At 46.4% G+C, this 12,154-nt stretch overlaps 1 protein-coding gene across 1 annotated transcript in view; it reads right to left on the reverse strand.

The window, feature by feature from the left end:
* Positions 1-11,272: 11,272 nt before the first annotated feature.
* The window catches only part of PCP4 (Purkinje cell protein 4), a 50,062-nt gene continuing 49,180 nt past the window's right edge, over positions 11,273-12,154 (reverse strand). The window contains exon 3 of the mRNA XM_066365923.1: positions 11,273-11,676. Coding sequence (XP_066222020.1) covers positions 11,549-11,676 — 128 coding nt within the window. The 3' untranslated portion in view covers positions 11,273-11,548. The remainder of the gene's footprint in view (positions 11,677-12,154) is intronic.

The following is a 12,154-nucleotide window of genomic DNA, read 5'->3' on the forward strand; positions in this document are numbered from 1 at the left end:
CAGGTCAGGCCTACACTTATATATATATATATATATATATATATATATATATATATATATATATATATATATTTTTTTTTTTTTTTTTTGGTGTTCCCATCCATGATTTTTTTTTAATTTATTTATTAAATTTAATGCAGTGACATTGATAAATCAGGGTACATATGTTGAGAGAAAACATCTCTAGATTATTTTGACATTTGATTGTGCTGTATACCCCTCCCCCAAAGCTAAATTGTCTTCTGTCACCTTCTATCTGGTTTTCTTTGTGCCCCTCCCCTCCCCCAACCCCTCTCTCCTTCTTCACCCCATCCCCCCTCCCCCCACCCTCCACCCCTGTTGCCATCACATTCTTATTCATGTCTCTGAGTCTCATTTTTATGTCCCTTCTATGTATGGATTCATATAGTTCTTAGTTTTTTTTCTGATTTACTTATTTCACTCCGTATAATGTTATCAAGGTCCATCCATGTTATTGTAAATGATCCGATGTCATCATTTCTTATGGCTGAGTAGTATTCCATAGTATATATGTACCAAAGCTTTTGAATCCACTCGTCCTCTGACAGACACTTGGGCTGTTTACAGATCTTCGCTATTGTGAACAGTGCTGCCCTCAACACCAGGAAGACAAACAATCCAATCCAAAAATGGGCAAAAGAGATGAATAGATACTTCTCCAAAGAGGGCATACAGATGGCCAATAGGCATATGAAAAAATGCTCAACATCACTAATCATTAGAGAAATGCAAATTAAAACCACAATGAGATATCACCTCACACCAGTCAGAATGGCGCTTATCAACAAAACAACACAGAATAAGTGCTGGCGAGGATGTGGAGAAAAGGGAACCCTCCTGCACTGCTGGTGGGAATGCAGACTGGTGCAGCCTCTGTGGAAAACAGTATGGAGATTCCTCAAAAAACTGAAAATCGAACTGCCTTTTGACCCAGCTATCCCACTTTTAGGAATATACCCCAAGGATACCATAGAACGGCTCCAAAAGGAGAAATACACTTACATTTTTTTATCTCCCATTGGAATAAGCCTTCCAGGGGAAGTAGAGGCCATGTCTCTATCGTTTTTTATCTACAAGACTTATCCAGAGCCCGACACTAAGCAGATGTCGGGCTCCTCCACCTTCCTTCACCTTTACAGGCAAGTTTTTCCTTCAAGGAAAGGAAGAAAAAAACTTTTGATCAAGAAAACTAACTCAATTGTTACCCAATTTAATCTTAAGAGGCTCAAATCTTAATAAAATAAGGTTGTGAAAAATATGACATAAACAAAACAGATGGTACACGTGGCCCAGACTCCTTGGAACCGGGAGCTGAGCTGAAGATGCCCACGCATCTCCCTTTGCCATATGTCCTGGGTGAGGTTTCCCCCCAGAGCAAACACTAAAGCAAGACTTTGGATGTAAGTGGCTCATCTGAGAGGTTATCCAAGGAAGCAAGAGAACGAAAGTGGGGACACAACCCAGGAGTGGAGTGAAGCCAATAAAGAGTGCTTCACTGAGCAGTTTACACTGGGCACATCTGTGGCTAGCCCCTCCAGGGAACTCAAGGAGGCAGGATGGACCAGCCTCTGAGCAAAAGGATCTGGCCTGGGGAGCAAATAAGCTGGATGGTTATCGTCAACCCCTGCCGGTGATGAACAGAAGTGACACCCATCACTCCCATATACTCTGCTTGCAGGCCAGGAGCAGCCCCTGGGGTGTCACTGAAGCTTGTGGAGGAGGACGCCATGGCATTACCCAGAATGACCAATGCTGGGAAGAGAGGGACAGACTACACAACATCCCTCACATGTCCCCAGGCCATGCACAGCAAGAGAAGTGGACAGATGCCCACTATTTGGGGAACTTGAGTCATATGCATGCTCATATCCAGAATTTAGGCCACAAAAGATGGCCCATGTGGCAGGGACCATGCATCATCCCTCTCTATCCATCATCCCAGCCATCTGCCCGTGTTCTCTTCCTGGACGCTATGATGATCCATCTCAGCGCAGGAGAGGAGGGGCAGGACAACCAGGCAGAAGGGACACTTGTCCTGATACCAGGAGCTGCTCTCACAACCCTGAAATGCCTCCTGCAGACCGTCACAACTAAGACATCCCACTGTGGGAGACTGTGATGTGGGGTGCTAGTTAAAACCGCTGGAGCTTCCATCTGACGCCACACCTCCTCCCTCCACTCTGCTGAGATTTGGTTTAAAATAGCTACCAAGTGACCCATGGTTCATTTGCTTCTGATCTTTCTTCCACTTCCATTCCCAGGGAACTCTAGCTAAAGGTGGTGCCACCTGGCCAGCAAGAGGCCCCTTGAGGCCTGGCTGGGGGAGGGCTCAGCCTCACACGCTGATGGAGCATGGAGGACGGGATGCACCAGCCCTGTTTGTGGGTCAAGCTTCATCAGGAGACACACCATCCCTGAGGAAGTCTGGGCTGGGGCATGACCGTGTGGCCATGGACAAGCCACTCTATTTCTCTGAACCCTGCTTTCCTTGTTTATAAAATGCAGAGTAGACGAGGTCCCTATGGCAACCTGCAGCCCTGACTGCTCTTTGATTTATGACCATGAAGGTGCCGAAGGAGGCCATGGATGAGGCGAGAGTGCCCAGTAAGGAGAGCTAGACTGGGAGCCCAGTTGCTCACGAGGGAGCTAGAAATGCCTGTGTTCTATAAATAATCACAGAAACAGAGCCACTTCCAGAGGTGCCACCACAGCGGAGCCGCCCCTATGGTGTCCTTCTCAAACCTGGGAATGTTAGAGCAGGCAAGACAACCTTTGGACTGAGCTTAAGTAAACTCGTGACACTAAGAACTGTTTGCAGAAATAACAAGAGAGCAGATATTAGGACTACTGGACTGATGACTACCAGACTGAAAATTAAAAACATTTTTGAGAATTAGCATCACTATGTTATATTATCTGCACCAATTGAAATGCCTCCCTTTCAATGATGTAATTGTCCCCCTCCCCTTTCTAATAAACACTGCTAGTCTTCTTTGTCTCCTAATGCGAACACTGAGCTTCTGCCTGAATTAGTGATTACCAAATAGCTATTCTTACTGATATCAAATAAGTTCGTGTTTGCCTCTCACTTTGAAAGGCCATTTTATTTTTAGGTTAACAGTCCATTTAGACCCAATTACCGAAGCTGAACCCAGACACTCCCGCACAGCACCCGGGAGTTTCCGCACCATCACATGTCCACCTAGGAAGTTATCAAGTTGATAAAATGTCTCGCTTCCTGCTTTGCCACCCCACCCTGCCCTCCACCAGGAGGATGACAGAGAGTGTGCCTTCCTCTGCTCGGAGCCTGACTGCAGTGTGGGGCCGGGGAGGCTTCAGGGACATTCCGAATGGCACAGAGTCGGCCTCACTAGCCCCCGCTCACCCTTCTGCAGCAGCAAGGCCATGTCTGCAGCCACTGAGTCCACTGGCCTGGCTCAGTGCCCTGTGCTGCAGAGGCAGCCGGCTGTGTTGCAATCAAATCACATAAAAGGGTCTGAGCCACAAGAAAGCTACAGTGACAGCCAGCGCTGCCAGGCCAGTCTACTGCAGGACACCTTTGTGTGTGGACGCTTGCCCACAGTTGTCTGGTCACGGTAGCTGCAGACACCATAAAGCTGCCCTCTGGCTTCAGCCATCAGCACCTCCCTGTGTGAGGCGACACCACCAAGACTGTGGGTGTGATGATGTTGTGTGTGGCCTCCATCCCCAGAAACCGGGCTTGGTGACACAGTGACCTGCCAGTCATCTCAATGTCCTCACTACTGGACTATGGTTTTGGAGACCAACAGATTTCTTTCAACCCGCTTATGTGTCTGCACTGTCCTTACAGAGATGGAAATCTGTGGTCCCCCTCCCCAATATCAAGGGCTTCTCCATTAACTTGGGCAATAATTTAACACACACATATCAGTTAAGCTTCAAGACCACACAAAGTGTTAAGTAAGGCACAAGACCCTGGCCGGTTGGCTCAGTGGTAGAGCGTCGGCCTGGCCTGCAGGAGTGCCAGGTTCGATTCCTGGCCAGGGCACACAGGAGAAGTGCCCATCTGCTTCTCCACCCCTCCCCCTCTCCTTCCTCTCTGTTTCTCTTCCCCTCCCGCAGCCAAGGCTCCATTGGAGCAAAGTTGGCCCCGGGTGCTGAGGATGGCTCTGTGGCCTCTGCCTCAGGCGCTAGAATGGCTCTGGTTGTAACAGAGCGATGCCCCAGATGGGCAGAGCATTGCCCCCTGGTGGGCATGCCGGGTGGATCCCGGTCAGGCGCATGCGAGAGTCTGTCTGACTGCTTCCCCGTTTCCAACTTCAGAAAAATACAAAAAAAAAGTAAGGCACAAGAGCCATGGCACAAAAAACACAATGGTGTTAGTCTCCAATGGCAGCTGTAACAAGCTGCCAGGAGCTAGCCACTTACACAACACAAATGTACTGCTACAGTTCTGGAGGTTAGAAGTCCACAGTGAGCTTTGTGGAGGAAAATCAAGGTGTTGGAAGTGCTGGTTCCTTCTGGGCTCTCCAAAGAGAATGTGTGTCCTTGCCTTTTCTAGCTTCTCAAAGTCGCCTGCTTTCCTTGGCTCACAGCCTCATCCTCCAGCCTCAAAGGGCGTCACTCCAAACTCTACTTCCATAATCATATCTTTTTCTGACACTATCTTTCTGTCTTTTTATTCTAAAAACCCATGATTACATTGGGCCCACCCAAAAAAACAGTATAATCTCCCATCTCAAAATCCTTAACTTCATCACATCTACAAAGTCCTTTCTGTCATGTTAGGTAACATAGGCACAGGTTGCAAGAGTCAGAATGTGGACACCTTTAGAGACCATTATTCTATCTACCACCACCACTGTTGGGATTCAGAGGCAAGAAGAACCCCTCAGGATTTGAATGAGTGAGGGAAGTATCATAAGAGCACTGAAGACTGTAGAACCCTAACAGAACCCTACATGGATAAGAAATGTTGTAAGTAAGACACATTGGAATTCAATGCCTTATACTGGGCGATATAGATGTCAAAGACTGTGGGATTTCAAGACAGACCCAGATCAGAAATCCCACCGCATCCCTCACTAGCTGCATGACCCTGGGCAATCCTTACCCTCTCTGAGCTTTAGTTTCCTCATCTGTAAAATGAGGATAAAGTACCTACTTTATAAAATAATTAAGTTTAATTGAATTAATGCACATAAAATGCTCAGCAGCTTGTTCATCCTGACACACAAAAAGGGCTCCACTTTTCCCTATCATCCTGGGGAATTTATTATGTTACCACTTTACAGAGGAGATGCGGCCAGAGGAAGTTGTGGTTCTCACACAGACGTCACCAATAGTGGTGACTGAATTGAGACAAATTCAGTCCAGGGAAGCTTACCCAGGGAAGGTAAGAGAAGAGGAGGTGATGTTCTATGTGGAAAGAATAACATGAAAAAATGTGACCAGCAAGATCCTGGATATGCAGTATTTAGGCACCTGTTGTCCTCGAGGCCACCACAAGCTTGGAGGGGGAAGGAGTTAGGGAGGAAGTGGCCTAGAGTTGTACCTCTTCTTGGTGTCCATCTGTCCTGAACTTTATTGTACATTTATCCATTGTAAACCAGGATGACAGGAAAATCCACAACACGTTGGCTTTCTAAGACTCTTTTTGAGAAGGAAAATAAAAAGCCTACGGGCATGGCTGACTCCAAACTCTGACCAAAGCAGGACCTTTCTTGACTGTTTACTGAATAAAAACACAGAGGGAAACGTGCAGTTAGGATAATACTTTCAGCATCAATAAAGTTCATGTGGAGCACTGCAGGGATGTGTGAACACCTCCAGTCTGGGGGGGGGGGGTGATTGAGGGCTGTCTGATTTTACCTGTGTCTGTGTTTTTGTGCAGGAATCCATCTCAGCCTGGGTTTGGACAAGACCGTCTAACTGAAGCTCTTCCGTTCATCTCATAGATGGGCTAATGTGGCCCTTGGGTTGGGACTGTAAGACTGAAACTCAGAGAGCTTTATAAGAGAAGCACATCTCCACCCTTTGTGAGCTGCTGTGACTCGTGTGACAGCATATTTTTAAACATTCAGGTGACAGAGACGCTGAACCACAGGCACATAGAAGTAATGAGACTGGTTAACTTTGGGGGTTAACCAGTTCAGATCAGCATCACAGGGCAAGGAGCAGAGAGAGAACAAGCTCGGTGGTTCCACTTTTGACAGTTCTCTGGTTGCTATATCCATAAAGCCTGATAGGACCCTGCCCACATTATCTGTGCTCTGCGGGGCCCCTAACTCCTGGGGAGGTCACAGAAAGCATAGCAGCATTTCATTCACTCTTTGATTCTTATTCAATTAAGCATCTGTTCACAAAAGAGCAGACTTTCAAAAGGGCAATGTGGCACTGAATGGAGACTGCCAAGGCTGTGGTCACAGCCATGAGAATCACGGAGCCAACGTTAAAGAAACATCTGAGAGGAAGTAGGGACAGGCAGTGGCAAAAATCCAAGCCATGTAGCAAATCTGCAAGGCAGTGGATGGAGTCCAATGCGTTATTCGGTCTGATCACATTTTAGTAAATAACATCAGGAGAACTGGGGAGCCCTGTTTCTAGAAAGGTGGATGTTATGGACTGAATATCTGTGTCCCCCAGAAACTTACATGATGAAGCCCTAATTTTCAATGTGAAGCTTTAGGAGATGAGGCCTTTGGGAAGTAATTGGGTTTAGATGAGGTCATGATAGTGGAACATGATGGGATTGGTGCCCTTATAAGAAAAAGATACACCAGATCTCTCTTTCTACACCATGTGAGGACACAGCAAGAAGGAGGTTGTCTGCCAACCAAGAAGGGAGCCTCATGGGGGATTGAATATGCTGACACCTTGATTAGACTAATAGCCTGCAAGAACTGTGAGAAATAAATACCTATTGTTTAAGTTTAAAATACTTGTCATAGCAGACGGAGCTGACTAAGAACTAAGACACTGGACACTGAAGATTGACCAAGGCACCCCACCTCAATGATCTATGCTTGGAGACAGAATTAAATGGAATGCCATTAATGAGAATCTTCATCTTAAACATAAATCCTAAATAAGCTCTAACCCTAAACTCTTTCTCTCCAATCTTCCCTTATAATTTATACTAACTTTTTCAGGTTGATCTTCAGGGTATATACGTTTTTTACATTCATTGCTACAATGAGAAGACTGCAAGACTTGAGAATAAAAGACCCTCTGAAGTTAAAATCATTCAACCCAAAGTGGTGGCCCATGAAAAGACCACTTCAGGAGATGGTCCACTACTGTCACTGGAGACTGAAATAATCCCTAAACCTTCCTCTGAACACAGGGATAGACTATACAAAAAACATGACAAGAACAACCACAACAAAAAAGCTAAAAATAGTGAAAAAGAAGAGACAAAATTATTCTTATTTGCAGATGATAGGACTTTCAACCTGGGAATCCTAAAGAATCTACCAAATACTGATCAGGTAGTCTGTAGTTTAGTAGCCTGAGTAGTTATGGGGTTAAATATACAGATATCAGTAGTAGTTTTCCTAGATAACAACAAAACTAACTAGACTCTGCTCTGGGGAAAAATTTTTATTTAGAAGGACAGTAAAACCCTGAAATACTTAGAAATAGAGCAAACAGACCTATATGTAGAAAATTATAATATCATAAAATGCTATAAAGACAATAATAGAAAGACATCAATTCTTTCTCTATTGTGCTTCAATTTATGTATAAATTTAGTGTAATTCTGCCTGCCTGTGGTATTCTGTTCCTTTGGAGTGTCTCCAGTGTATTATTCTTGGATATCTATGAGACCTGCATAATTCTCTCTTTTTCAATCATGTGAGTGGGTTTCTGCTCATTGCACCCAAACAACTAACTCAACCTCAGCTACCCTCTCTCTCATGGGCCCATATATATTGGAGTTCAGATCCTCTCATACATCTCTCTGTATCTCTCTCCAAATGGGCTCATGCAGCTTCCTGTAAAATAAACAAACAAATAAATAAATAAATGTTTGTTTTGCTTTTTTTATTTTTTCAAGATTTAAAAAAAAATATTGATTTTTTTTAGAGATAGGAGAGAGAGAGAGAGAAGCAGCAAGGGGTGGGGCAGGAGGAGAGGAAAGCATCAGTTTGTAGTTGCTTCCGGTATGTGCCTCAACCAGGCAAGCCCGGGGTTTCAAACCTCAGCATTCCAGGTCAAGACTTTATCCACTGCACTACCACTGGTCAGATTGTTTTGCTTTTTTAGGAAAAGAGCTTTTTTGCAGGTTTAACTTACCACAGTACCAGCCTAGCCCCAATTCAACAACTTCTTGCCATTAACTGGCTCATTTCCCATGACCCTCAGTTCAGACTCCCAAGAGAAGGATTCTGATTGACTGAGCTCACCCATTGGGTCAGGTTTCCACCACTGCCCCAGCAGGCTGCAGCCAAGAAAAGCAGAGCGCCATGGAACTCTGGGCCAGGATGAGTCAGGAAAAGAGGCAATGATGCACTATAACACAGGTATACCATTACTAATGGCTTTCACTTATTAGATACCTGCACTGAGCCAGGCACCCAGCTATTTAATCTCATTTTAATTTCTCACATTTTTCTATCCACCTTGACAAGTAAATTTTATCATCACCTTGATGATAAGGAAACCAGCTTCTCAAAATGGGTAACTTCTCTGTGGTCTCTTGGTTGCTGACCAATAAGTCAAAGATGATTCCAGTTCTAAGTCTCAAGTGTTGGGGTTCTCCCAACCCAAGTTGCAGTTGAAGGGCCATGTCCCCCAAGCAAGAATGTTTTAATAAATTGTGCCTCTGAGTCTACAAGACTGAGTACCTCCTGCTCCCGGGCCTTACCCAGACACTTCTCCACTAACCAGCCACCCACCTCTATTTACCCAGTAACTCCTGTCATCTTTCCAATCGATTGTGGAGGGTGGCAGTTTCCCAGGAAGACTAGTTGGTTTTCCAAACCTGGCTGAGCCTGGCTGAGCTGCCTACCCTCTGTTCTGCAGCAGCATGAACCTCCCCATATTTATATCTGTTTATCTGGGCCACTTCCTCACCAGCCTGCCAGCACCTTGATGAGGGATGGTCACAGCACTAAGTACATACACATAGTAGGAGTTCAATACATATGCACGAAATGACACTGAAATAGTGATGTCCCAGCTTGCTCAGGCGCACCCTGAGGACATTCCCTCCTTCCTTCTGGGATGAACACTGCAGCCCACGGGAACAGGAGGACCCTCCAAAGCCTGGAGCCTAAGCCACTCCTCTTTCTTCAAGCTCTACAAGGCCATAGATTCAACACACCCAATGCCCAGGCAGAGGAGGCATAGGTAAAGTCTTCCCTTTGCTGTTAGCTGAGTTTTACACTCTCATGAATCCAGCTGAGAAGAGAAAAATTAAATTCACCCCTGTGGCTCATAGGAAGTAAGACGTACACCTGACCTGTGATCAGAACAAAGGAGGTATATCAGGGCATTGAAGGCCCCTCCCACCATCAGAGCCCTCACCCCACTCTCCTTCTGCACCAATGGGCCATTACTGCGGAGGAAACGCAGCCTGTCCCTCAGGAACACTGGAGAACCACTCCCTAGGATTGCATGGACAGTCCCCTCTAGGGGGAGCAACTTCACTGTAAAATCAGACCTGCTTCCAGATGGGTCAGAGCGGGAGGAGACCTGACCACGGATCCAGACACACCCACTAAGGGGAGCCTAGCTTTCTGTCTGTGAAGTATTCAGAGGATGAAGAAACAATGGGGATGCTGGGTACACTGGTTGCAGAGGGAATTCATCTGGATTATGTAAGCACTTGTTTTGTTCCCAGCTTCCTTTCCCCTGGTACTTTAGGGCACTCCAAAGGAGATTCCATCACAGCTCTTCTAATTTATGTGGCATTTGTACTCCCTCCATCTCAGGTAGCTTTTTATGAGGTGTCCCCTCAACCTGCTGTCCTCTTTTTAGTGGGGACCACAGGCCAGCAGATGCTCCAGGGAGCCTTACCTGGTCCCTAGTGCCAAAGTGATTCTATTTAGTGGTTCTCTAATTAGAAACCCATCATAGGGGTCCAGAGTTTCTGCCCCCATACCACCCCTGTCCCTGACAGAGAACTGTTCAGGAGAAATCTCCTTACACTAAACAATAAACATGTTTTCAGATGGAGTTTTCAAGACACTCAATCCCCCTAAGCATTCCCATTTTTCTCCATCTGTACCCTCGAGATGGCAAACAGGTTGCCAGAGGAGCAGCCTCCACTCCCGTCATCACCTCGCATGCTGCTCACTGCTTCCGCCATGTACCACCCCACCCCCACGTACACAGCACTGTCCCTCCCATTTCCACCATTTTTCACACTCTATCTGGATCCTTGGTTAAGGAGCTGGCAAAAACAAATCAGATGACCACAGATGTATATTGTGTTGTCACAGAGCCCCTCAGGGTGCTGAGGACAAGATGCAATGATGCACTTCCCACATAGGTCCTCACGAGAGGAGGCTCAAGCAACAGCTAGATGTAGGAGCTGGATGGTCCTGCCACCTGGGGCCCCAAGGCAGGGACACACCAACCCCCTGGCTTTTGACTCCATCCTCCCTACATGAGGGACCATTCCTGGCTGTCTGCAGAGCCCTTTGAGGTGAGGTGTGTGATGCCACTTACCTGTGAAGCTCACAGCGGAAGAGACAGTGTGGGAGAGAGCCAGACAGCTTCTCCAAATTGCAGGTTGTGGCAAATAATTTTAACAGGTAGCAAATCACAGGGTGAGGAGCTCGGGAAGTGGGAGAAATGAGAGCACCACCTTCCCCTGGCACCCTGCAAGTGCAGGGCTCTGCCGGTAAGTGGTAGAATGGCCCTCATTGGTGGGGCATCCTGTTTAGAGATGCACCTGCTGGACTAACCTGATTGACATGTGCCAAATGCAGATGTGTCACCCTCCCCCTTCTAATTCTCCTGGGTGAGTCATAACCCTCAGTGAAACTTCTGAACCTTTGGCACCCTGGAATACAGAGCTCTACTCCCATAATAAGAAGGAAATGTATTGCGATCGCCCAGTCGGCAGTTAGGACTCTCCAGATGAGGCAGGCAGGCTGTGAGTGGGTCTCTCGTCCTCAGCAGAATAGCTCCTAACAATGGCACTGTGTTTCAGCTCTAGCCTTAAGGGGCCGGGAAAACAGACACCTGGTTTGTAGTCCTTTAACAATGGGAGTATCCTGGGTCAATGTAAAGGGAGAGACAGAGTCAGACACTTGAATCACGCATCTTAACTCCATTTTATTACAACATCAAGGAACGGAGTAGCAGGAGGAATGAGACCGGAGATGAACACAGAGATAAAGCCACTCACAATCACATTGTCTACGCCTTCCTACGGGGTACAAGTGTCGGGGTCTCTGTACATGCATGGTGGGACTGCTGTATGTGTGTTGTATGCAGATTATTTTTTTCTCTCTAGGGCGTTTTCTTTAATTTTTTGACAGATGATGGTTGAAGTTGGTGTCTTCTGGCAGACTAGGAAGGGGCTCTCCTGCTAGGACTGGGACCCAGCTTTTTTCTTCTGGAATTTTCTGAACTGAGACTGAATGGCCACGGCCGCACGTTCTGTCTCTGGTGCATCCATGTCGATGTCAAACTCTTCTTGAACTTTCTTCTGCCCATCTGTAACAAGAAAAACGGAGACATAAGGCAATCACTGGGCTGAAAGCAAGCAGGGAGGCAGACAGCAGCTCCAGATGAGCACGGCCACCTGTCCACCACAAGGCACATGCCACCCCCCACCCCACAAGACCTCGTTTGCACACTAAACCCAGTGGTATGTGTCCTGACCCTCATCCGAATCAGCCGACTCTGGCTGCCTGAGCACTACACCTGCAAGGCACAACGAAACTCAAGGACACAGTCTCAACATCTCAGACATTTTCTGTACAGGTTTTTCTGCTTCTCATGTTCATATTTTATACACAATGTTAAGCATATCAGTGGTGCCATTACTTTCTCCTGGTATTCCATGTAGATGCAGTTAAAATAGTTTTGCAGGTATAGACCCCAGGGCAGCTGATATTCACAACAGCTCTGCATTAACATCACTGAGTTTCCATATAAACATCTACGGTCAATGAGGTCTGCCTATTGAATT

The sequence above is a fragment of the Saccopteryx leptura genome, chromosome 2 (assembly GCF_036850995.1).
Source record: "Saccopteryx leptura isolate mSacLep1 chromosome 2, mSacLep1_pri_phased_curated, whole genome shotgun sequence".
Taxonomy (NCBI): domain Eukaryota; kingdom Metazoa; phylum Chordata; class Mammalia; order Chiroptera; family Emballonuridae; genus Saccopteryx; species Saccopteryx leptura.